Source organism: Hypanus sabinus, chromosome 12 (assembly GCF_030144855.1).
Source record: "Hypanus sabinus isolate sHypSab1 chromosome 12, sHypSab1.hap1, whole genome shotgun sequence".
In the NCBI taxonomy this organism is placed as follows: Eukaryota; Metazoa; Chordata; class Chondrichthyes; order Myliobatiformes; family Dasyatidae; genus Hypanus; species Hypanus sabinus.
Window position 1 is genome coordinate 110,742,786 of NC_082717.1, and position 27,199 is coordinate 110,769,984.

Sequence of the window (27,199 nt, forward strand, 5' to 3'; positions counted from 1 at the left end):
CCTAAAGAACTCCCAGGCCGTGAGAGGTCGAGACGTCTCAAATAATGCTTCTGCTCCTGCACTGAAAGACTCACTGCAATGAAGGTGGAAGGACGTTTTCCCGATGTTCGTGGGGGAGCAATGGCGTTTGTCTCCGGTTTTTGGAGCGGAAAGACTTCCTGGTGAGTTGCCAGCAGCCACAACTGGGAGCTACGCAGTTAGCAATTGCCAACAAACCCAGTCCAAACTGGCAAAAAAACTCCAAACGAAGCTTCCACACTAAAACAGCCACTCACTCCCATGTCCAAGAGACGTTTCGAACTACCTCCAAAGTATCTCACGAAGTTTACGAAACGGATTTTCCTCAATTTCTCCCAGCTCATTCAGAACAGCCCCGCGCTGTGTCTGACCGCAGGGGTGTATGATGGCATGGTGTGGAGGGAGCTCCACTCTGTGTTTGATCCCAGCAGTGTGTGGGTCAGGATAGTGCGCGTATCTGGGGTGCAAGGAAGCGGTGGTCCGCCTGGATGGGGATGGGGAGTGAAGAGGTCCTGGGGACCAGACACTACAGGTGTACCAGTGTGAGGAGCTCAGACCCATTATTGCAGATCACCGGGTTGGGGGGGGGGGCAGCAGTAGCCACCGGTCACTGTTTCCCCTCTAATGAGACTCATGTCCGACCCCAAGACAGTAAGTTACAGCGGTTTATTGATCTCATCATGACAAATGTAAGTTAAACAATAGGTGGGCTGCTGATGTGCGGGAATAAATAAACTGCTCCCGACTCAATCACAGTCACACACAATTAACTGATCAATGACAACGGGTGACAGGTTGAATAATCCGTCCTGTTTCTCAGCGACAGTCTGCATCAGGGAACTGATGATTATAAAATCACACTTCAGGGCCATGTCCAGGATCACTACCGAGGTATTGTAAATTTAACATTATGTCGGCCAGACTGCCGAATGCACCGTCCTCAGCAAACGAAGCAAAACCATTCATTCCTGGATAATGCCGCCCCGGGTCACTGGTGTCCCAGACTGAGCACCGGCCCCCGGGTTCCTCATGTCTGTGTACATCCGCCGGGTCTCACGTGGGGGAGTCTCGAACCCACACATTCAGCGGAAGCTGCGCCGTGGACAACAGGCGGAGAAACGTAACTGCGGGTCCAGTTCCGATGTCACAGAGCGCAAGGCTGGAGCCAGCTCCATTAGAACGGTTGGGAATCAAATCTGGCACGCGGCCATTCCCTAAGGGCGGGAGTTAAAGAGGAGGGCGGGAAATCGGACAAAATGTCGTCAGCCCCGGGGTGGGGTTGTTCACACCTTCACTGCCACCCCGGGTCTTCGTTCCAGCAGAGATCTCAGGTCCTTCTTCCCTGTGTTACTGAACTGATTGTCCTCCAGCCTGAAACAGATGGAAGAATAAAGATGAAATAAAGAGATTACACAACAGTGTCAGTAACAGGGGACCAGGGTTAACGTTTCAACAACACTCACAGACAAATATCACCAGATAACCCGCGGATCCGCGGATTATCAGATTGAGCATCAACACAAACACTCACCAGATCCACTCCAGACTCGGGAGGGTCAGTATGAGATGGCGGAGAGCGGGGACGGATTGGTCTGTGAGCGAGTTTAACATCAGGTCCAGCCACATCAGTGATGGTTTTGTACTGAGAGCGGAGACGAGATCCTCAGCACCAGAATCTTTGAGACCGACTCTCTCCAGCCTGGAGATGAGAGAGAGTGAGGGCGAAGGACACAGAGAGACAGGAGACAGTACAAATCACCAGTGTTTATCAGTAACACAATAACTGATCACATTAATGTTTAGTGTCAGACACCCAGTGACTTTAAACACAATCTCCCACAGTATGGAACTTACCACAATTTCTCTATTTTACACTCTGGGTTCCTCAGAGCCGCAGACACCAGTTTCATTCCTGAATCTCCCAGTTCATTATGACTCAGGTTCAGCTCCGTCAGTGATGGGTTTGTACTGAGAGCGGAGGCGAGATCCTCGGCACCAGAATCTGTGAGACCGACATTGAACAACCTGGAGATGAGCGAGAGTGAAGGTAAAGGACACAGAAAGACAGGAGACGGTACAATCGACAGAAACGTGTGGGGAAAATTCTACCTACAGATTTACGCTTTTTTTCCTGAAAGAAGGCACTCCACATTGAAGAGCTGAAGCCTCCAAGTCCCAACTCTAAAGCTATTCACTTCAAAATATGGCCACTCCAAAAAATGGATGTTCCACTTGTTCCGGCTTAGTTTAATTTGTTTTTGCCAATCAATCTCGATCGCTGAGTGACCGCTGCTAAAGATCTGATGCTTTACCTACTGTATCGGCGAACCTGAGAGAGCTACGTCTTCTCACGCTTCGGATTGTCACTGTTCAGAAAGCAGTACAAATCCCCAGTATTTGTCAGTAACACAATGACTGATCACATTAATGTTCAGTGTCAGACACCCAGTGACTGTAAACACAATCTCCCACAGTCTGGTACTTACCGTAGTTTCTGTATTTTACACTCCGGGTCCCTCAGAGCCGCAGACACCAGTTTCACTCCTGAATCTCCCAGATTATTGTCACTCAGTCTAAACACAAACAGACAAATTGATGAACAAAGTGAGTCAAACCGTAAGCCTGAGGAAATTTCTCAGACTGGGATATTTCAGTAAATATTAAACCCTTCAATAAATCACTGATCGGAGTTCCCATCACTGTCAATGCCCCTCACTGCCCATCTCCAGAGTGTTCACGGAATGTCAGTAATTTAGTCTGTTGGTGTGACCCTGTAAAGGCCACATAGTCTGCCTCATTCCCCGACGGTTAGAAAAGTGTTCCTAACCTGTCGGGTTCAGAAGGGACAGGGCAGAAGAATGGGAGATGTTGAAAGTGAAACCACCTGAGGCAAAAGGAGAGGGAGACCGATCCTGCAGGAGGAAGGTGATTGTGGAAGAAGGATCCCAGAGGAGGAAGGAGGAGGGGGAAAGATCCCACAACGGGAAGATGAATGTGCAAGAGAGGTCCCATAGGAGGAAACCGATGGGAAAAGATAATCTATCAAGATGAAGGATTTCAGAAATAGATTGCACGGGAGGGGTGGGTCTGAACTGTGACCCACAACCGGGAGAGGAAATACACCCATGGGGTCTGGATATCTGGTAGTGAGCACAGTCACACAGCTGGAGTAATAGTGATAGTCACACACGGGGAAGGGCAGGGGAGGACAATCTCACAATGGTAATTCTTACCCTCTCACTGGGACAGTCTGCTGACGGTCTATTCTCCCTCACTGGGAAGAGGGTGTGAATATCTGTCCCACCTGCTGCAGTCACAGTCATTTCTGTGATTTACTACCATTAAACCAATGGCCGTTGTTCACTGATCTGAAGTCTCCAACAACCCTCAACAAAGAACCACAGAAACCTCCCAACTTTGGGGAATTACTGACCGATTCCCTGGTCAGTTTTCACAATTCTTCACAATCTGATTAACCAGTTTTACCCAAATCACAATGGAACAGTTTCACAGTTCAGAGTGAGAGACAAATCAAGTTACCTCAGCTCCTGGCACTTGTGCAGCCCAGATCCCAGCCGCTGGATTCCTTCACACTGAATGTGGCAGTCCCACAGGTCCAGGTGTTTTATTGCATCACAGAGTCCGATGACATGAGACAGGACCGCGCAGTCAATCGTGGTCAGTGTCATTCCACAGAATGAAAGTGCTTCCACAGAACCCAGTGCGGCCTGAGCCAGTCTACGATTCTGAGACTCAAACAGGTAGTGCAATGTGTTCAGGAAGCTCTTTTTACCATCTTCATTCTTTGTGTTTCCACTCTGGCGTTTAACCTCCTCCTTCACCCAGTCAATAACCCGGCAGGTAGTTTGATGAGGAAAAGGACCTAGAAACTCTTCCAGTCCGCGAGCTGCCATTGGGGAGGAGAGACCAGCAACAAAACGGAGAAATACCTCGAATCGCCCATCTATTGTGTTGTGGGCTTCTGTGAGGAAATTCGGGATATCCCAGGGATGTGGATTCAGGAATTGTGCGACTGCAGCTACAAACTCTTGGATGGTGAGGTGTGGGAATGTGTACACCACGCTCTGGGCAGAATCTTCTCTCTCCAAAAGCTCCATCAGGAACCCAGACAGGAACTGGGAAGGTTCCAGATTGTGCTTGATTAAATCTCCATTCGTAAACACAACCTTCTTCTCAGACACCCCTCTGAAGGCCATCCTACCAACCCTGTGTAACACATCATGGGGGTTCTCAGTCTCATAGCTGTGGTTTTTCAGGATGTTGTAAATATAGTAGGAGTACAGTTGGGTGATGGTCTTGGGAACTCTCTGCGGGTCCCTGACTCTTTGTTTGAAGAAGGGGCCCAGTGCCAGAGCGAGGATCCAGCAGTAGGAGGGGTTGTAACTCATGGCGTAGAGGATACCATTCTCCTCCACATGTTTGACAACAGCTGCTGCCACCGTCTGATCTTCAAAATGCCTATTGAAATATTCGTTCCGTTCCTCCCCAACAAATCCCAGGATTTCAGCCCAGACACTGATATCCGCCTTTTCCAATAAATGTAATGCAGTGGGGCGGGTGGTCACCAGCACTGAACACCCTGGGAGCAGCTTGCCCTGGATTAAACTGTACACAATGTCCGACACTTCACACCACCACTCGGGATCTGGGCACTGGTGCTTGGGTTCTGTGTCTCTCCGGCTGTCAGCAAAATCAATTCTGTGTTTGAATTCATCCAAACCATCAAATATAAACAGCAATCCCTCTGGGTTCTTCCAGACATGTCTAAGTAAATTCCCAAGGTATGGATACCGATCCAGAATCAGTTCCCTCAGGTTTATTCTACAGTTAATGGAGTTTAAATCCCGGAATTTGAAACTGAAGACAAACTGGAATTGTTGGAATATTTTCCCCGTGGCCCAATCATAAACAATCTTTTGTACCATTGTTGTTTTCCCGATTCCCGGGACTCCGGCCACTGCTGCAGACATACCTGTTTTGTTTCCAAAGACAAGTTTTTTCCATTTTTGCGCAAAACTCTTCTCGAATAACTGATCAGTCCGGATTTTTTCCAGCTTTCCGCGGAGATGAGTTTTTCTGTGCTCCTCGTGGTCTCTGCCTATTGCCAGCAGCTCATGTTCCACCAGTGTCCGATCTCGAACAGTAGAAATGACCGTGAGCTCAGCGTATCGATCAACCAGCTGAAAAACCTTCACCTTCTCCCTCATCAGGATCGTGTTCACTCTTAGTTTTTCAGTCTGTGTCCGTAGAGTCTCCATGTGTTTCCTTCGAACATCTTAGGACAGACAGAGATAAGTTGTCAATGCCTAATCTGATGAACATGGAGCACACGTCATACGTTATTTAATTAAACAAAAAAAACTTGTTAAAGACAGTGTTTGGGTGAAATCCAGAGATCAGCAGTAAGAGTGTCTGAAAATAACGGATGGCCCAGAAACATTTCTGCTCTGATTCAGATCCGCTGTCAAAGGCTCCACTCTCCCCTCTGTTCGTAGTTTGCAGATTCCCCGGTGTTCCATTGAGCATCAAGTGCACACGTGATTCAGGATAGAAGAGTGTTGTGTGAAGCGGATCGTTTCACTGCTCAGCTTCTACTGAACTGTGCAACACTGCAGAGGGTAACAGTGGAGGGGGAAGAATTTACTTGCTCTACCTACTTTTGCTTTTCTCACAACGGACCTGATGCTTCTGACGTCCCTTTAGTTTTAAGCTGTCCGTACTGAGCCACAGAAAAAGAACATACTTGCTGTTTGTTTTTCCAAGCTGAGCCAGTAACGATGTAACGCGCCCCCGCACTACACTACAGACTCTTATGGTCTGAGACGCTGGTAAATATGCCCCCACCACAGCTCTATTGTCACCTCTGCACTGAGGAGCTGGTACACGAACTCAGACAATTCCCCGAATTTGCGCAGGAGAGCAGGAAACTGAAGAGGATGGCTGCAGTAATAGGGGACTCTATAGTCAGGGGGACAGGTAGGCAATTCTGTGGACACAAGAATGAGACAGCGATGGTACTTTGCGTCCCAGGTGCCAGGTGACATATCCACAATACTGAAAAGGGAGGGTGCAGAGCCAGACGTTGTGGTACATATTGGACAGAGGATGAGTACCAAAGAGACAGGAAGTGAAAAGGGAAGAGGGCTGGACAACAGAACATAGGTAGTTAGGAAGGAAGCTGAGAGGCAGGAACTCAAAGATAGTAATCTCGGGATTGCTGCCAGTTCCACGCAACAGTGAGGTTCAGAACAGAATGAGGTGACAGATAAATGCGTGGCTGAAGAATTGCAGCAGGGGTCAGGGATTCAGGTTTCTGGATAATTGGGACCACTTCTGGGGCAGGTGGGGCCTGTCCAAAAGGGACAGGTTGCACTTGAATCCAAGGGGCCAATATTCCTGCAGGCAGACTTAATGTAGTAACTGGGAGTGTTTAAAACTAATATGGCAGGGGGATTGGAACTAGAATGTTCGACCTGAGGCTGAGGCAGCAGGTTTACAAGTAGATGATGGGTGTAACATGAATGTATGGAAGGACAAGCCAATGATTGTGCTCAAATGAAAATAGAGCAAACTGTTGAATTCACAGATGCAGAAGTGAAAGCGCAGTATTCAAATACGAGTAGTATTTGGAATAAGGTGGATGAATTCTTGGCACATTGAGAGATTGGTCGGTATGACATTGTGAGCATCACTGAGTCATGGCTGAATGAAGGCCATAGTTGGGAGTTCAACATCAAAATTTATACTTTGTATTGAAAGGGCAGGCAGGGAGAGTGAATAGGTGATAGAGAGGAGCTATAGGCAAGTACTCACACTGGAGCCTCGGGAGACAGATAAGTGGGTAACAGTCAACAGTGAGAGGGGCAAGAGACAGAGACGAGAGAGTACCCCAGTGACTGCCCCTTAATAATAAGTACTCGTGCTTGAGTACTGTTGGGGGGACAGCCTAGCTGGGGGAAGCAACAGTGGCCGCGTCTCTGGCAGTGAGTCTGGCCCTGTGGCTCAGAAGGGTAGGGAGGGAAGAGGAAAGGCAGTAGTGATAGGGGACTCTATAGTTAAGGGGTCAGACAGGCAATTCTGTGGATGCAGGAAAGAAACTCCAATGGTAGTTTGCCTCCCAGATGCCAGGGTCCGGGATGTTTCAGATCGCTTCCAAGAGATCCTGCAGTGGGAGGGAGAACAGCCAGAGGTCGTGCTACATATTGGTACCAATGACATAGGTAGGAAAAGGGAAGAGGTCCTGAAAAAAGACTCCAGTGAGTTAGAAGGAAATTGAGAAGCAGGACTGCAAAGATAATAGTCTTGGGATTACTGTCTGTGCCACGCGACAGTGAGAATAGTCGTAGAATGAGGTGGAGGATAAATGCGTGGCTGAGGGAATGGAACAGGGGGCAGGGATTCAGATTTCTGAATCATTAGGACCTCTTTTGGGGCAATTGTGATCTGTACAAAAAGGACGGATTTCTCTTGAATCCCAGGGGGACCAATATCCTGGCGGGGAGATTGCTCAGTCTACTGGGGAGAGTGTAAACTAGAATTGCTGGGGGGAGGGAACCGGACTGAAGAGACTGGGGAAGAGGAGGTTAGCTCACAAATAGAGAAAGCTTGTAGACAGTGCGAGAGGGAGGATAGGCAGGTGATAGAGAAGGGACGTGGTTAGACCGAAGGCTAGAAATGTGTCTATTTTAATGCAAGGAGTGTTCTGAACAAAGCGGATGAGCTTAGAGTGTGGATCAGTCCTTGGAGCTATGATGTGGTGGCCATTACAGAAACTTAGATGGCTCAGGATTGGTTACTTCAAGTGCCGGGTTTTAGATGTTTCAGAAAGGACAGTGAGGGAGGCAAAAGTGGTGAGGGCGTGGCACTGTTGATCAGAGATAGTGTGACGGCTGCAGAAAAGGTGGACGCCATGGAGGGATTGTCTACGGAGTCTCTGTGGGTGGAGGGGTCAATAACTTTACTGGGTGTGTTTTTTATAGGCTGCCCAATAGAAACAGGGATATCAAGGAGCAGATAGTGAAACAGATCCTGGAAAGGTGTAATAATAACAGAGTTGTCGAGATGGGAGATTTTAATTTCCCAAATATCGATTGGCATCTCCCTAGAGAACAGGGTTTAGATAAGGTGGAGTTTGTTAGGTGTGTTCAGCAAGGTTTCTTGACACTATATGGAGATAAGCCTACAAGAGCAGAGGCTGTACTTGATTTGGCATTGGGAAATGAACCTGGTCAGGTGTCAGATCTCTCAGTGAGAGAGCACTTGGAGATAGTGATCATAATTCTATCTCTTTTACAATAGCATTAGGAAGAGATAGGAACAGACAAGTTAGAAAAGCGTTTAATTGGAGTAAGGGGAATTATGAGGATATCAGGCAGGAAATTGAAGGCTTAAATTGGAAATAGATGTTCTTAGGCTCAGAGGGGTAGGAAAAGGAAGAGGATGGTAGCAGTTATAGGGGGTGAGACAGTCGATTCTGTTGACGCAGTGAAGAAACGCGGATTTTAGTTTGCCTCCCAGGTACCAGGGTCCGGGACGTTTCTGATCGTGTCCATAGTATCTTGAAGTGGGAAGGAGAACAACCAGAGGTTGTGGTACATATTGATACTAACGACATAGGTAGGACAAGTGAGGATGTCCTGAAAAAAGGCTACAGGGAGATGAAGTTGAGAAGCAGGACCTCAAAGGTAGTATTATCGGGATTACTGCCTATGCCATGTGACAGTGAGTATAGGAATAAAATAAGGTGTAGGGTAAATGCGTGGCTGAGGGATTGGAGCAGGGGGCAGGGATTGAAATTTCTGGATCATTGAGATCTCTTCTGGGGCAGGTGTGACCTGTACAAAAAGGACAGGTTGTACTTGAATCTGAGGAGGACTAATATCCTGGCAGGAAGGTTTGCTTAGGCTGTTAGGGTGAGTTTAAACTAGAAATGCTGGGGCTGGGAACCGAACTAAAGTGACTGAGGAAAGGGAGCTTAGCTCACAAATAAATTAAGTTTGAAGGCAGTGTGAAAGGGAGTTGATAGAGAAGGGACGCGCTCAGTCCAATGGTTTGAGATCTGTCTATTTTCATGCAAGGAGTGTCATAAATAAAGCGGATGAGCTTAGAGCAAGAACAGCACTTGCAGCTATGAGGTTGGGGCCTTTACAGAAACTTGGATGGCTCAGGGGCAGGAATGGCTACAGGAGTACCAGGCTTTAGAAGCTTCAGAAAGGAGAGGGAGGGAGCTAGAAGAGGTTGGAGTGTTGCGGAGTTGATCAGAGATAGTGTCACGACTGCAGAAAAGGAGGAAGTCATGTAAGATTGTATACTGAGTCTCTGTGGGTGGAAGTTAGAAACAGATTGGGGTCAATAACTCTCCTGGGTGTTTTTAATTGACCACCCAATATAATAGGAACATCGAAGAGCAGATAAGGAGACAGATTCAGGAAAGGTGTAATAATAACAGGGTTATTGTGGTGGGAGCTTTTAAGTTCCCAAATATTGATTGGCATCTTCCTAGAGAAAGCGGCTTAGATGGGGTGGAGCTTGTTAGGTGTGTTCAGGAAGGTTTCTTGACACAATATGCTGACATGAGGAAAAGGGTGTGCTGGAGCTTGAACATATTGACATTAACAAAGAGCATGTGCTAGAGCTTTTGGAAAACATCAAAATGAATAAGTCTCCGGGACTGGACGACATGTACCCCAGTCTACAGTAGGAGTCATGGGAGGAAATTGCTGAGCCTCTGGCAATGATCTTTGAATCATCAATTGGATGGGAGATGTTCCAGAGGAATGGTGGATTGCAGATGTTTTCCCATATTCAAGGACAGTAGAGATAGCCCAGGAAATTATAGAGGACAGATGTATCTACATTTGCAGAGGCATAATATGATTAGGAATAGTTAGCATGGCTTTGTCAAATGCAGGTCATGCTTTACGAGCCTGATTGAATATTTTCAGGATGTGAATAACGTATTGATGAAGGTAGAGCAGTGGATGTAGTGTATCTGGATTTCCTCAAGGCATTTGATATGGTACTCCATGCAAGGCATATTGTGAAAGTTAAGAGGCATGGGATCTAAGGGGACATTGCTTTGTGGATTCAGAACTAGCTTGCCCACAGAAGGCAAAGAGTGGTTGTAGAAGGGTTGTATTCTGCATGGAGGTCGGTGACCAGTGGTGTACCTCAGGGATCCGTTCTGGGACCCCTTCTCTTCCGTACTTTTATGAATTATCTTGATGAGGAAGTGGTGGGATGGATTAGTAAATATGCTGATGACAGAAAGGTTGGGGGTGGATAGTATGGAGGGCTGTCAGAGGTTGCAGTCAGACATCGATAGGATGCAACACTGGGTTGAGAAAAGGCAGCTGGAGTTCAACCCATAGAAGTTTGAGGTGGTTCATTTTGGTAGGTCAAATATGATGGCAGAATATAATATTAGTGGTAAGACTGTTGGCAGTGTGGAGGATCAGGGGGATCTTGGGGTCCGAGTCCATAGGACACTCAAAGCAGCTACGCAGGTTGACTGTGGTTAACAATGCATACGGTGCACTGGCCTTCATTAATAGTGGGATTAATTGCAAGAGCCGAGAGGTAATGTTACTGCTATAGAGGACACTGGTCAGACCCCACTTGGAGTACTGTGCTCAGTTCTGCTCACCTCACTACAGGAAGGATATGGAAACTAGAAGGGGTGCAGAGCAGATTTACAAGGCTGTTGCCTGGATTGGGAAGAATGCCTTATAAAAATAGGTTGAATGAACTCGACCTTTTCTCCTTGGAGCTGTGGAGAATGATTGGTGACCTGATAGAGGTGTATAAGATTATCAGAGGCTTTGATCATGTGGATAGTCAGGGGCTTTTCCCTCGGGCTGAAATGGCTAACACGACAGGGCACAGTTTTAATGTGCTTGGAAGTAGGTACAGATCAGATGTCAGGGTAAGTTTTTTTATGCAGAGAGTGGTGAGTGCATGGATTGGGCTGCTGGCAATGGTAGTGGAGGCGGATACGATAGGGTCTTTTGAGAGACTCCTGTATAGGAAACTTAGAAACATAGAAGACTATGGGTAACCTTAGGTAATTTCTAAAGTAAGTACATGTTCGCCACAGCTTTGTGGGCCAAAGGGCCTGTACTGTACTGTTGTTTCGTCAATGCTTTTCTCTGTTTCTAAGTTTCTGGGAATAGATCAATACTATATAGGATAGTCATGGCCCACAGAGGAAGAAGTTCACAAATGGCAGGGGTACGCCACTGTGGTTGACAAAGAAAGTTAAGGACTGCATAAAAGCCAAGTAAAGGGCATATAAGGTAGCAAAAGTGAGTCGTAAGTTGGATGAATGGAAAACTTTTAAAATCCATCAAAAGGCAACTAAAAAGGCTATGAGAAGGGAAAAGATGAAATATGAGAGCAAACAAGCCAAAAATATAAATCAGGATAATAAACACTTCTTTTCAGTTATATAAAGAGTAAATGAGAAATGAGAGTTCGTATTGGACAACTGGAAAATGATGCTGGCAAGTTTGAAATGGGGAACAAAGAAATGACAGATGAACAATGGGTATTTTGCATATGGCTTCACTGTGCAGCGTGCTGTTGCCCGTGAGTGATGGGCAGTAGGAGTAAGTGCCATTGCTATTACAAAAGAAAAAGTACTCAGCACACTGAAAGGTCTTAACGTGTTTAAGTCAGCTGATCCAGATGGACTACGTCCCAGAGTCCTAAGAGAGGCTGCTGGAGAGATAACGGATGCATTGGTCATGATCTTTGAGCGATCACTTGATTCTGGCGTTGTCCCGGAGGAGTGGGGGATTGCAAATGTCACTCCATTCTTTGAGAAGGGAGGAAGAAGAAAGGAAATTATAGGCCAGTTAGCCAAACCTCAATGGTTGGGAAAATGTTGGAGTCTAGTATTAAGGTTGAGGTTTTGAGGTACCTGGAGACTAATGACAAAATAAGTCAAAGTCGGCATAGTTTCTGTGAAGGAAAGTCATGCCTAACAAGTTGAGGAGGTAACAAGCAGGCTCAATAAAAGAGAGTAAGTGGATGCCATTTACTTAGATTTTCAGAATACAATTGATAAGTTGCCGCATATGTGAATGCTGAGCAAGATAAAATCCTACGGCGTTACAGCAAAGATACTGGCAGCAGGAGGCAGTGAGTGTGAATAAAAGGGGCCTTTTCTGGTTTGCTGCCAGTGACTAGTGGCGTTCCTCAGGGTTCAGTATTAGGATGACTACTTTTCACATTGTTTGCCAATGATTTAGACAATGTAATTGATGGTTTTGTGGCAAAGTTTGCAGATGATACAAAGATAGGTGGATGGGTAGATACTGCTGAAAAAGCAATATGATTGCAGCAGGACAAGAGAGGGCAAAAAAAAGTGGCAGATGGAATACAGTGTTGGGAAATGTATGATAATGTATTTTGGTAAAAGGAATAGTGCAGACCATTATCTAAATGGGAAGAGGGTTCAAACCTCAGAGGTACACAGGGACTTGGAAGTCCTCGTGCAAGACTCCTAGAAGGTTAATTTACAGGTCAAGTCTGTGGTAAAGAAGGCGAATTTTGGCATTTATTTCAAGGGGAATCGAATACCCAAGCAAGGAGATAATGCTGAGCATTTATAAGACATTAGTCAGGCCGCACTTGGAGTATTGTCAGCAGTTTATGGCCCCATATCTCAGAAAGGATGTGTTGTCATTGGACAGAGTCCAGAGGAAATTCACAAGGATAATTCCCTGAATGAAGGATTGAACGTCTGAGGAACGTTTTGGAAACTTTGTGCCCGTACTCACTGGTTTTTAGAAGAATGCGGGGAGGGGGTTCTCCTTGAAAGGACCAGATAGGATGGATATGGAGACGATATTTCCTATGGTGGGTGTATCCAGAACTAGAGGACAAAACCCTCAAAATTAGTGGGCCACCCTTTAGAACATGTAATGAGGATTTTTTTTTATTATTAGCCAGAGTACTAAATCTGTTGAATGCTCTGCCACAGACCATGGGTATATTTAAGACCATTTCTTGATTTGTCAGAGCATCAAAGGGTATGTTGAGAAAGCAGATGTGTTGAATTGAGTTTGATCCGGGAACATCCATGATGGAATGGTGGAGCAGAGTGGATGGGCTGAATGGCATAAAGTTGCTCCTATGTCTTGTGGTCTTATGTTCTTATGGAGGAATAACAGCAAATCTCGGCTCCACTTTGGATCCGAGGTGTGAGATTTCCCTTGCTGGTGTTGGATGTTCCAGTTGGAATGGTTTGGCTTCAGTTTTGTCAAATCTCCAGATATTCAGTGCTAGAGAAAGGGGAACACAGAGGATTCCTCTCTGACCGATGGGATTGTCTTTTATAAAACTCATAGGAGCCTCTGGGTTCACAGCCTGAAACTCGGAATGTGCTGGGTGTTGAGACAAATGCAAATACTTTTTTGTCCTCCAGTCACAGCAACAACAACCTGTCTCCTCATTTCTGACAGGCTCTAAGCAGGCCTCTAAAGACAACAATTCAGACCCTTAGAGTGAAATAAAGACTTCGAGGTTTCCAGTCCATCGCTTACCTTTCAGATGCGCAGGCATTACAGATAAACCCCGCTCAGTGTCCATGTAGGCAAACTGACTGTCACCTGTTCAAACAGATTAACCTGCATGAATTTTGTTCTGTGTAATACTGTAAATTCATCAGCATTTGCAAAACAGTGTATTGTTCACCGTACCGCGTTCCCGTATTTCATTCAATAGTCTGCTCAGTTTTGGTAAATGGTGATGTAGTTTCACAAAGGATTCCCACATCACCCTCCGGGCCCCGGAGCCCTTCTCCATCACCAGATCCAGGAGGAGTTTGGAAGCGCCCACTCGGTTTCCCTTCTCCGCGAGCTCAGTCACGCTCTGTAATAAACAATGGAGAATATATTGAGGAGCGGAGGGATGGGTGTAAATCTACCTTGAGCATGGACTGACCCAGTACATTCTGCTCGCTGCAGATCACTAACAACCATTGAAGTGTTCATAGCATGGGAAAGATTTTAAAAGGAAGCGAGCGGGGTCAGTCGGAACTTTTCAAACGCCACATATTGCGGGGAATTATCCACTTGGCAAGGTTTAAGCAGAGCAGACACAGTGTGAGTGAGCCAGTGATAGATTGGAGAGAAGAGTCTTTGTGTCAGAGATGATTCAGTGAGGAGAGGCAGAGGCTATAGGTAGATTTTGGATATTTTCCATTCTATTGTTTACAGTTAGAACAGTGCGAATGCCAGGCAGAATAGTGGAATGCTCTCCCTATAGGGTGTGGCAAGACAGTGGGTCCCAGTTCTCTGAAAACTGCACCTTCAGGAACTTCATCCAGCTGCAGCTTCTTACAGACAGTGCTCAAGAATTGGAGCTGGAGCTGTTTGAACCTAGGATCATTCAATAGGCTGAGAGGCTATACAAGGAGGAAGCTAGACCCAGGATACTGGGTGACCGTCGGGGGGGGTGGGGGGGTGGGGGAAATCGGAATGACTCAATACAAGAAACCTCTCTATAACTGGTATAAGGCTTAGAGTTGTGGGGTATGAGCTAACAAAGCAGATACACAGTGATAATGCCTCTGGCACTCAGTTTGGCTTTGTGACTCAAAAGGGGTGAGAAGAGGTCAGCTGCATTGACAGTGGGAGTTCAATGGTTAGGAGAACAGACTGGAGATTCTGTTGACGAGAACAACATCTCTGGATGGCGTGTTGTCGAGGGCAGAGATATCTCCCATCGAGTCTGAAACTATCTTAAAAGCAGGGTGATCATCTAGAAGTCATAGTCCACGTCGGTACGAATAACAAGAATAGGAAGGGTGATGAGGTCCTGCAAGATGAGTTCATTGTGTTAGATGCTAAGCTGAAGGACACAACCTCCAGGGTTGCATTGTCAGGATTCCTACCCGTACCACATGCTAGTCAGACCTGAAATTGGATGAAAATACAGTCTAAAGTGTGGCTGATAAGATGGTGCATAATGGAGGGCTTCAGATATTTGGATGATTGGGAACTTTTCTAAAGAAGATGTGACCTGGACAGACGTGATCGTTTTGGACCCGATCTGGAGGAGGACTGATGGACTTGTGGGAAGGGTTGTTAGCGTTGCATGGGGAGGAAGAAGTGTTAAACTAGAGTTTCAGGGGTTGAAGGACCGGAGTGTTTAGTGGAGTGGTTGTGTGGGAAAGATTTTGTTAAGCCAACTTAAAAAGTAAGGAAACTAAATTATGAACTTGGTGAAACTAATGTTCCAAAATGTATATTATCTCAATGCAAGGAGTATTGGTAGGAAAAACGGATGAGCTTAGAGCATCGATCAGCACATTGAATTACAGCATTGAAACTATTGACATGATTTGGTTGGAGGAGGTACAGGACTGGCAGCTCAGCATTCCAGGGCTCAGTTGCGTTAGACACAATTCGATAGAGCAGAAGGGATTAAAGAACGAGTGGTGGTGTAACTAGTTAGAGAAAATGTCACTGTATTGCCCAGACAGGACAAAGTTGATAACTGTTCCACTGAGACTACATTGGTGAAACTACGGAATCAGAAAGGGATGACCACGTTAGTGCAATGATGTTGTAGAGCACCCAATAGTCAATGGGATTCAGAGGATCAAATTTGACAAGAGATCACAGACAGTTATAAGAAACACGAGGTATTTATGGTAGATAACTTTAACTTTCCACTTATTGACTGGAACACCCATATTTTAAAAGGCTGGATGAGATATTTTTGATCAAATATGTCCAGGTAACTTCACGTAATCAGTATATTGAGGTCATAACTATAGACAGTACATATTTGAATTCCATTAGCGAACAAGACAGGACAGGTGATAGAGGTGTGTGCAGGGTAACACTGTTGATCTGGTGATCATAATGCCATCAGTGTAAAGATCATTATGGAAAAGGGTTGGTCTGGTCATCAGGTTAAGAACTAAAATTGGAGGAAGACCAATTTTAATGATATCAGAAAGGGTCTGACAAAAGTGGATTGGAACAGATTGTTTTCTGGTAGCAGATGTGCTTACTAAGTGTGAGGCCTTCTAAACTGATATTTTGAGAGTACAGAGTTCCAATGCATAAATGACCCCAGGTACAAAGTTTGAATGTTCCTGACAGATAAAAGGCAAGGGTAACAGATATTGAGATATTGAGGCCCTGAGCGCATCTCAAGCACAAATGGGGTACTTGATGAGTACAGGAAATACAAGAGTTACTAAAGGAGGATATCATGAGGGCTAAAGTACAGCATGAGTTTGCTCTAGCAGACAAGGAAAAAGAGAACCCAAAACCCTTCATCAAAAATATTCAGAAGAAAAGTACACCAATGGAAAAAAAACTGGTCCTCTTGAAGTTCAGAGTGGGCCTTTATGCATGAAGCTGAAAACGGTGGGGGAGATTTTAAATTGGATTTTTTGTATTTATATTTACCAGGGAACATACAGAGTCTTTAGAGTGAGGAAAAACTTCAGTGAGATCATGGACTCTATACAGATTGAAGAAGAAGTGTTTCTCTCTTGAGCAGAATAGGGTGGATAAATCCCTAGGGTTTTCCTTCACAACTTGTTTGAGCCTAGTTCAGAGATTGCAGGTGCTCCAGCAAAGATATTTAAAACTTCAGATGCAGTAGTGTTGGAGGACAGCTAATGTTTTTCTGCTGTTTGAAAAGGCTGTAAGAATAAGCCAGGAAATTACAGGCTAGTGAGCTAGACACCACTGGTGATAAGGTTAATGGGAGGAATTCTAAGGGACTGGATATGAATATTTGGATAGACAAGGATTGATTAGTGATAGTCAGCACTGATTTGTACCTGGTATATTCAGTCTAACCCATCTTATAGATCCTCGAAGAATGTACCAAGCAAGCAAAGAAAACAAAGCAGTGGATGTTGTCTGCATGGACTTCGGCAAGGCCTTTGACAAGGTCCCTTATGAGAGCTTGGTCAGTAAGATTAGGTCGCTTGGCATTCATGACATGGTAGTAAGTTAGTTCAGATATTGTATTCGTGAGAGAAGCTAAGAGAAGTAGTAGAAGTTTGCTTCTCTGACTGGAGGTCAAAGAGTAGTGGTGTACTTCAGGGCTCTGTACTGGGTCTGGTGTTGTCTGTCACATATATCAATACTCTGGATGATAATGTGGTTAACTGGATCAGCAAATACATGAATGACACCAAGGTACTGACAGCGAAGAAGGTTATCAGAGCTTACAGCGGGACTTGGACCAGCTGGAAAAGTGTGGAATGGAAAAAGGCAGATAGAATTGAATGAAGACAAGTGTGAGGTGTTGCACTTTTTGAGGACAAGCCATGCTAGCGCTAAGACATTGAGTGGTAGGACATTGAACAGTGCGGTAAAACCAAGATATCAGGGAATACAGATCCAAAATTTCTTGTAAGTTTTGTTGAAGGTAGATGGTGTTGTAACACTTTTAGTACATGGGCCTTCATAAATCAAAATATTGAATACAGAATTTGGGATATTATGTCGAAATTGATTTTGTAGAGGCTTAATTTGGAGCAAGGTGAGCACATACCTCTCAGAAGGATATCATCAAGATTTAAATAGAAAAGAAAAAATACATAATGTTGCCACGTCTTGAGGTCCTGAGATATAGGGAAAGCTTGAATAGGTTAGGACTTTATTCCATAGAGTGTAGGAGGATCAGGAGAGACATGATAGAGGTACTGTCAGGACATTGGAGCAGGGATCCAATCGCAGACCCAGTTCTGTGCACACATTGATATTAATTGAGTAATAAGGTGCAAACAAAGTCGGCGTCAAAGTTCAGGCAGAGATCAAAACATGCAGAGAAATCCAAAAACCAGAATCGGGAAACAGGCAGAGTCGATATTCAGATGGATAAAGTACAGTTACAAATGCTGGAAACGCTCAGCAAAATTCACTACCACAATCTGGCAACAAACAGGTGAAAACACAGGACTGAAATTCACTGAGCCATAAACAGAGAGGCTGATGGTAAGTGGAGCACAGTGAGACGCAGGTGGCAGCAATACAAGTAATAATGAGAAATAGATGAGAGACGGAGTACTTGGTGATACAAGAGCCAGAGTAGAGCAGGAGTGGCGACAGGAGCACATGGCAATACAAAACCACAGACTGACAGCTAGAAGGAAAACTCACAAAAATACAAAGTTCAACTGGAGGTACTGACAGGTATACCAGTTTATAAAATGTATAGATAGGGTAGATGCGAACAGGCATCTTTTACTGAGGTTGGGTGAGACCAGAATTAGAGGTCATGGGTTAAGGATGAAAGGTGAAAGGGAAAATGAGGGGGCACTTCCTCACTCAGAGACTGGTGAGAGTGTGGAATGATCTGCCATGAGAAGTGGTTCAAGTGAATTCGATTTAAGAACAGTTTGGATATATTAAGGGTTTTCGAGTTAATCAGGAAGAATACAAGATTAACTTATTTGCTGATGATGTTCTGCTTTCTTTAACAAACCCATTGCACTCGTTGCGTAAATTATCCTATAGATTAGAAGAATATGGGAAAATATCAGGTTATAAAATAAATTGAGATAAAAGTGAAATTTTACCTCTTACTAAAGGAGATTATAGTCAATGTCGATTAATAACTCAATTTAGATGGCCGACAAATGGTATAAAATATTTAGGTATAAGAGTTGATAATGATATAAAGAGCTTGTATAAATTAAATTACTTACCATTACTGAAAAAAAAATTCAAGAAGATCTTGATAAATGGATGGTATTACCAATAACATTAGTAGGCAGAGTAAATACCATAAAAATGAATATATTCCCTAGACTACAATACTTATTTCAATCACTACCAATACAACTACCTCAGAAGTTTTTTCAAGAGTTAAACAAATATGTGAGGAAGTTTCTTTGGAAAGGTAAGATGTGAAGAATATCATTGGAAAAATTGACATGGAAATTTGATCTAGGAGGGTTACAATTTCCAAATTTTAAGAATTATTATAAAGCAAACCAATTTAGATTTATTGCATCTTTTTTTTTTGAGAAAGATAAACCGGCATGAATTAGAATAGAACTAGATAAAACAGGAGAAAATACACCAGAAGATTTTATATATAAATGGGAATCTGAATGGATACGGGAAAAGAAAGAATCTCCTATATTAAAACATTTGATTGACTTATGGAATAAGATAAATGTTGATGATGAGACAAAGAAATCTTTATTAGCAAAGAGATCTTTAATTCAAAATAGATTTATTCCTTTTACAATGGATAATCAACTTTTATATAGTTGGTTTCAAAAAGGGATTAGATAAATAGGAGATTGTTTTTAAGGAGGTATGCTAATGTCATTTGATCAATTAAAGAATAAATATAAAGTATCAAACAATACTCTTTTTTTGTTACTTCCAACTAAGAGCTTATTTAAGAGAAAAATTAGGTCAAACAATGTTATTGCCGAAATCTAATGAAATAGAAACTTTAATTAAAAAATTTAACTCTTGTATGTATAACTTGATACAAAAACAGGCAATTAAAGAAGGAGTCCTATAAGTCAAGACAAAATGGGAAAGTGACTTGAATATTAAAATTGAAGAAACAAATTGGTCAAGACTATGTCTTGATAGTATGACAAATACAATAAATGTCCGGTTAAGATTAGTGCAATATAATTTTTACATCAATTATATATTACACCACAAAAAATAAATAAATTAAACCCAAATTTATCCGATCACTGTTTCCGATGTAAACAAGACATCGATACTTTTTTACATTCTACTTGGTCTTGTTCTAAAGTTCAACCTTTTTGGACAAATTTAAGAGTTTTATTGGAACAAATTATTGGAACACAACTTCCACATAATCCAATATTATTTTTACTAGGCGATATTAAAGGGATAAAACCGAAACCCAAATTGAATAAATATCAGAAAGAATTTATAAAAATTGCATTGGCAGTAGCCAAAAAGGCTATTGCAGTTACTTGGAAATCGGATACATACTTAAGTATAGATCGTTGGAAGAAGGAAATTTATGGCTGTATTCCACTTGAAAAAATTACTTACAATTTAAGAGATAAATATGAAACTTTTTTGAAAATTTGGCGCCCTTATTTACAAAAGACAGGACTAAATATATACGTGCTCCAAAGATGAAATAATTGGTTATTTGGGGAAAGAAATAAATATATATACTAAAGTTATTACGAACTCCATGGCGCATGTGGGGATCTTCCGATATCCAGGCACTCTTTCTTTCTTTTATTTTTTCCTTTCTTTCTTTCTTTTTTATATAGGGATGTTAGGGGGGAGGGGTTAAGGGGAGGGGGGTAGGGTATATATATATTTTTTTCATATATTTTCTTTTATTTCTGTAATTATTTGAAAACTCAATAAAAAAAGTTTAATAAAAAAAGAACAGTTTGGATAAGTACATGGATGGAAGGGACTAGGCATATACTGTAATAGGTCGGTGTGGACTAAATGAGCCGAAGAGCCAGTTGCTGTAGAGTTTGATGACTATAACTAGGTCGAACTATGACAGGGTCACTGTCGATTTTCTATAGGGTAATTGCTGGTGAACTGCTGCAGGTTCACACTTCTCTGCCAGGTTCCATGAGGGGTCCAGCATCAGCCTACAGGTGGGAGTTGGTAGTGAGGAACAGGCAGCAAATTCTGGACTTCTGTGCATGTGTGACAGACCAAAGCCAACTGGTAGTAATGGTGAGAAAGAATTTCGGACTGAAATTGTCAGCTGCCTCACGTGGAATGTAGGGTTTGCATGGTGTGTGGCTCCTCACTAAAATTCAATCTGGGTGGCATTAGATGAATCCACTCCAGTAGCACAAGGTCTATTGGAAAGCTATTATTTGTAATTTGGTTTTAGCTGTAGAGGCTTGGAATATTTTCAGTGATACTAATTTTGCACTTCTCAATGTTAACAGTAGATGCTGTGGTAACTACCTACTCAAAATGGAATAGTCACCAGGAACAGAAGGTGACAGAACCATGAAGTATGTTGGGATATTCATCAAAAAAGGGTCAGCAGTTCAACAGAGACAATATTCAGTACCGCCTGGTCAATTAGCAATGTGGTTGAAGGTTGACTCGAGAAATAATCTGAGAAATAAGTTTGATTTGTGGGAAACCCGGGGGTAATCAAGAGAACACAGACTGCTGAATGGCCATTAAGGTCGAGCATTGGGAACATGATGTGACGTCAGACTGAGTGGTGCAAAGTGGTTCTCTGTCCAATTACAATGTCCGTTAAGAATTACATTACTAAATTCAACTCTCAATCACTGTCTGTATCCTAATCTGTCCAAAACTGAATGTGCTCAGAAAACCGGACAGAGGCTTGTATGGTGAATAAAGGTTCAGGGTTTCTGCAAACGAAAATTCTTTGCTTCATGTTGACCACAAGCATCTTGGGATTTTCATAGCCCAGAGGTGCCGTTACTCCAATTCTGTCGGTCTGTGATTGATTCAGTAGAATCTACACTCAGTCTATGTTCCTTCCACTTACGTGATACTCTGGCCCAGTGAAGTGATCCTCGCCCATTAACATGAAGCTGATTCCCTCCACACCCTCCTCAATCGCCTGCTCCAGTCGCTCCATGTAGAATCTCGTCAGCCGGAACAGTTGGCGATCCTCACAATTTGACAGGAAGGCGGAGATTGCGGAGTTCAGATCTACAGTCAGGCATAGAGCATAAAATAGGAGAGTGTACCATGCGTATGCGGACACGATGCCAATTTAAACCAATCACATCTTCAGGAACATGGTCAATATCCCTCCGCTCCAGGCCTACTCATGAGTTCAAACGCTTCTCACATGCTGCTCAGTGTCCGTTTCCAACCCTTTCCTCGCCAGCTCATTCTAGACACTGATCGCTCTCTGCGGAAAACATGCGTCCTAAATCCCCTTTAAACTTCCCCCATTAGCTTTAAACTTATTCACTCCAGAGCTTGATATTTGCACCGAGTCATAGACTATCGAACTTTGCTGTACCTCTCAAATTTATGAATTCTCCAAGGTAAGGCCTCAGTCTCCGACGTTCCAAAGAAAGCAAGCCAAACTTGATCGAACTCTCCCAGAAACCAATTCAATGTAATCATAGTGAAACTCATCTGCACCCTCCCCAGAGCCTCCACATGATGTGGATATCAGGTGTGCGCACAGTACTGAAATTGTCTCTTAACCAACGTTCATCCAGTTACAGAACAACTTTCAAAAATACATACTCATTAGCACACTACCAATTGTGTTGCTACTTTCAGGGCGGTATGCACATTCATCATAAGACCCGTCCGTACATCAATCTTCCTAACGGTCCAAGCATTCATTATGCACATCGTTCGCGAACTTGACCTCCCAACGTAAAACTCCTCACATTTGCCGGAATTAACTGTACTTGGTATTTTTCTTTTCTTGTTTCTAATTGAATGTTGAACACTTTGACAACAAATTCCAAATTTACACAACTCCGCCAAATCTGTAAATCGACCAATCCACCTATGTGGTTTTACAAAGTACATATAGTGATCCTTCCGGAGACTATTGGTTACAGACCTTCAGCTAGAAGAAGTCTCCTCCAGTCTTAACTCTACTTTATGTGACTAAGACAACATTAAAATCAATGGACAAAGTCTCCACTGAAGAGTCCTCAACCCGAAATGTTGATTGTTGATTTCTCTCTATAGATTTTCCTGACCTGTTGAACTCCTCCAGCATTTTGTGCTGTGCCCTCTCTATTTATCTTCTTAGTTTCACTTTAATCTTATTCGCCAAGGATATTTCATTGTCTCGGGAGCCCACTCAAATTCCCTGTTCAGTCTCCTGCACCCAGCCCGTTCTCCCACAATATAACGTTCTTTAACTCGGCCACAGAAAACAGACACCCGGAAACTCCCCTCACCTCCATTGTGCAACAACCTGAAAATCAGGGGAGAATTCACCATTGCCCTTCCAAACAGAAAACAACATCTGTTTCTCTCACGGACTGTCGGAGGCATTTCTCACATCAGGATGTACCGAATAGTAACAGAAATTCTGTCTGTTCCCTGGACAGTTACATTGCCCGCTGCTGTATTCATGTTTGAGTTTCTCCCACACCCACCTTATTCAGGAGTTCCTTTTCTTTTCGCTCAGGTGAAGATTTGCATGATGAGCGGAGTGATTCGACCATTCCCATTGTTAGGTGCCTGCGCTGGATTGTTCCAGTGCTCAAGGTCACTTTACAAGTAGGATCAATGACCCCGTTTGATGGCAATTTTTCAGTGTTCCTTCAGCACCCAAGTTTATTCCTCTGATGATCTGACTACACGTGCACCATCAGGACAGAGTTTTAATGAGAAAGAATCCAGTGAGCATACCTGTGTTCATTCTGACTCAGACTGACGTTAGTTGATTATCGTCCGCTTGCCTGCCGTCCGCCTGGAAAAAAGTACCACCTGCTGGCGATTATCTGAATTACACCAATAAAATAGAATGAGTCAGTTACTCTGCCCTTCAATATAAAACACTTCTGTAAGGTCGCTGCTGAGTCTCCTACATTCCAGGGAGTGAAGACGTAGAGTGGCAGGAATACAAGGAAGAATTGTACAGGAAAAATCCCAACAGCAAGGACACCTGCAATGACTCCCTCACTGACCGAGAGCCGGACATTCTAGAAAGTGACGTCGAATGGGCGATAGAAAACATTGCCAATAATCAGACTGCAGGATGTGACAGGATTCCAGTTCAATTGTTTAAAAGTTTAAAAGGTGATGCAGTAAAAGTGTTGCATGCAATTTGCCATCAGAACAAGAAAACGCAACAATGGGCTTTAGACTGTAAAAAAAAACAGCTTATATCCCAATTCCCAAGAAAAGTAATGCAAAGGAATGTTCAAATTACCGAACAATTTCACTAATTCCACACGTTAGCAAGTTAACGTGCAAGCAAGACACCATCAATATATGAATCCGGAACTGCCAGATGTGCAACTTGGTTTTAGAAGAGGAGGCACCAGAGACCAAATTGCTAACCTACGCTGGATAATATAGAAATAAAGGGAATTCCAGAAAAGTTTTTATCTGTTTAATTGACTACTCTAAAACCTTCGACAATGTGGGCCATAATAAACTATAGCAAATCCGTAGAGAAATTGGGATACCTGAACATCTGATCTACCTTATTGGAAACTTGTACGAAGATCAAGAAGCAACAGTACAAAATAGTTCAAGATTGAGAAAGAAGTATGACCAAGCTGCATACTGTCACCCTACGTATTTAATCTGTATACTGAACATGTCATGGGGAATGCTGCTCTAGAGGACTCAAATGTTGCAATTAAAAATACCAGACGAACTATTAGCAACCTTAGATATGCAGATGGCATTCCTCCAATGGCTGAAAGTGAGCAGGATCGGTGGAAACTTCTACTCAAAGTGAAAGAAGAAAGTGCAAAAGCTGGCTTGTTGCTCAATATTAAGAAAACTAAGATTATGTCGACCAGCCCCATTAACCCCGTGGTAATAAATGGAAAGAAAGTGGAAGCAGTGATGGATTTTGTCTTCCTTGGTTCAAAGATTTCTATAACTGGCAACTACAACCAAAATATTAAACAGCACTTACTTCTAGGGAGGGCAGCAATGACAAATTTAGATAAAATACTGAAATGCAGAGGCATAACATTGTCTACGACGGACCGTAGAGTAAAGTCTATGGTATTTCCAGTTGTGATGTATGGCTGTGAGAACTGGACTATTAGTAAGGCTGAAATCAAAAGAATCAACGCCTTTGAACTTGCATGCTGAAGGAAAGTGCTCCGAGTTTGTTGGACAGCAAGAAGAGCCAACAAGTCAATAGCTGAAGAAATACAGCCAGAGTGCTCACGAGGAGGCTTGAAAGGCTCAAATTTTTTTGGCCACATCATGAGAAGACAAGATTCCTTGTAGAAGACTCTCATGTTCGGTAAAACAAAGTAATAGAAAGAGAGTTCAGGAGAGGCTATGATGAATAGTTAATGTTACTCAGACAATGTGTATGCCCTTGGGGGATCTTAGATAGGCTGTTTCCAACGAGTCTTCATGTGCAATAACACTGTGGTTTTTGGCTGTGTTCATGGGTTGCCATGTATGTTTTGAATGACTATTAAACTTGAACATAAATTGGACAATGACTGCATCATAAACCAAATACAGAATACAGTAAATATGAATGTTTTCAGTCTATAACAGAATTGTAAATGTTGCATTCTGGGGACAGACACTTGGAGCACAGTAAATATGAATGTTTTCAGTCCATAACAGAATTGTAAATGTTGCATTCTGGGGACAGACACTTGGAGCATGGTTGTTCCTTATCTGTATTAGCAATTTCCTCAGATAAATTGCTAATGCAGACAGTGAACAACCATATCTGTACAGATCCTCACACCCTTGCTTTGAAACAGAAGGCCATTGTTCTTAATCGTCACCTAACCTGTGGAAAACATCAATCATGCAAAGAGGTAACAACACAGTAGGAACCAACAAATCACTGCCATCAGAAATGGCTTAAAAAAAACAAATGACTCCTTGATCGGCGATCCAATGCACAGACAACTGGTTGTTTGGAAATAAAGATCCGAAATAAATATCAGAAACCGAATTATTTTCACGTTCATTCCCCAAGAATATTCTGATAGTGTGGACAAGTGCATCGTTTCTTACAAATACCCCGTCCACCGTCCCACACAGATCTCCCGTAACCATGGCAACACGCACAATGCTGGAGGAACTCAGCAGATCAGGCAGCTCTATGGATGCGTATAAATCGAAATGTATACCCATTCTGTGAGACTCGGTGCTCAGGGTCTGCGTGTAAGCAGCTGCCTGCTGGCATTCCTCGGAACAGGGAGCAGCCCTTTTGCTGAAATCAAATCCAAGCTGGTTCGACAAAACACTGCCAGTCAAGTGTGAAGAAAGTCGTAACCTTTTTAAACCTTTCTGCTGCAGGGAAGAGCAATGTTAGAAATGACGCGATGTAAAGGACATTACCTGGTTTCTCGAAGGTCGACTGTACTGTTTTCCATAGATGCTGCCTGGCCTGCAGTGTTCCTCCAGCATTTTGTGTGTGTTGCTCTGATTTCCAGCATTTGTTTTCTCTTGTTTGAGAGAGATTGGTGAAGGGTCATAGCCCCGTGGGATATTTCATATGTTACCACCAGTGTAAAAGATAGTTTCTGCTCGCACTCAGTAGAAACCACCCTGGAGAGTATTTCTGGTTGACGGCAACAACGTCGTTTCTCATAATCAATTTGGCTAATAATTGACTTGTTAGCATGAACATGTCAGGACTCCCTTCTCCCACTAAATTCACCCCCTATCCTGAGCAAGGCCGAGCCTCGGTGTAAATGCTGAATAGTTGTGCAGAATCATAGACCACACTTACCTCTGATGTTGTAACCAGACGGCATTCAGTGTGGTCCCAGGAAATCACAGTCTGACTTCCCGGGTGACCGACAATGGTCCTGCACCGCTGTGTTCACCCTGTACGCGGAGTTGAGTCTGAGCTGCTGTTCCCAAGGCCTCTCGGCTGTAAAGTGTCAGTCACTGATTACAGATGGACGGGGCCGGGTGAGCCGGGGTAGAGCGGGACTGCCGCCGTCCGGGTCACACTGACTCTCACCGGCTCAGGACAGGTCTGACAGCGGGAGGAGGTGGGAGTGGGATCAATGTAGCAACCCTAAAGAGGAAAACAAACAGGCTGCGTTAACCTTTCTGTCCGGATTTCCGCGTAGATCTCTACTTTTTCTTTCACCGCAACCAGTGGGGTGGAGTTTCTATGTTTAACTCCGCGAGTCCCAGGGCGTGGATTTGATCCAGTCTAGGTTCTGGGTGGGTCTGAGCTCCGCCCTCAATGTAAAAAAGACTACCTGACTTGGAGAGAGTTCCAGCTCAAACGTCCCTCACTTGCTCAGGTCCTTCCCCCGTCCAGGCTCTGGGAGCTCTCTTTCAGCTGAAATTACACCAAACAAGTTCGATTATATATATTCGCACTCAGCTGGAATAAATCTGGTCAAAAATTTTATCAGCGCTGATGCACCATCAATAACTCCCGGAGACGCGAGGCGAGAGATAGGCTTTTATTAGCTGGAAGAAAGCACTATCAGCAGCAAGAAACCATCACACAACATCCTGGAGACTGAGGGAGGAGCAGTGCC

The 27,199-nt window shown here is 43.7% G+C and overlaps 1 protein-coding gene across 3 annotated transcripts; it reads right to left on the reverse strand.

The window, feature by feature from the left end:
• Positions 1 to 652: 652 nt before the first annotated feature.
• LOC132403292 (NACHT, LRR and PYD domains-containing protein 3-like) lies at positions 653 to 27,199 on the reverse strand. 3 transcript variants are annotated; one of them, XM_059986737.1, is made up of 11 exons: positions 27,082 to 27,199; positions 26,912 to 26,994; positions 23,385 to 26,721; positions 21,535 to 21,701; positions 13,743 to 13,914; positions 13,587 to 13,652; positions 3,559 to 5,314; positions 2,505 to 2,591; positions 1,873 to 2,043; positions 1,550 to 1,717; positions 653 to 1,389 (listed from the first exon to the last, which is right to left on the reverse strand). In XM_059986737.1, exons 3-11 carry the CDS (start codon positions 23,392 to 23,394, stop codon positions 1,302 to 1,304), a joined length of 2,685 nt encoding a protein of 894 aa, XP_059842720.1. In that variant the 5' UTR covers positions 23,395 to 26,721; positions 26,912 to 26,994; positions 27,082 to 27,199; the 3' UTR covers positions 653 to 1,301. The 3 variants fall into 3 exon arrangements, with proteins under 3 accessions (XP_059842720.1, XP_059842721.1, XP_059842722.1); XM_059986738.1 differs by having other exon boundaries at positions 23,385 to 23,445; positions 26,428 to 26,721; positions 26,912 to 27,171; XM_059986739.1 differs by having other exon boundaries at positions 23,385 to 23,462; positions 26,428 to 26,721; positions 26,912 to 27,171.

What these genes read in the sequence shown, in the direction of transcription:
- LOC132403292 (XM_059986737.1), bottom strand. An exon ending in AATGCCTGCGCATCTGAAAG is followed by an intron (nt 5,315 to 13,586) that starts GTAAGCGATGGA and finishes GTCTGTCCTAAG; the next exon opens with ATGTTCGAAGGAAACACATG. An exon ending in CCGAGTCTGGAGTGGATCTG is followed by an intron (nt 1,390 to 1,549) that starts GTGAGTGTTTGT and finishes CATCTGTTTCAG; the next exon opens with GCTGGAGGACAATCAGTTCA.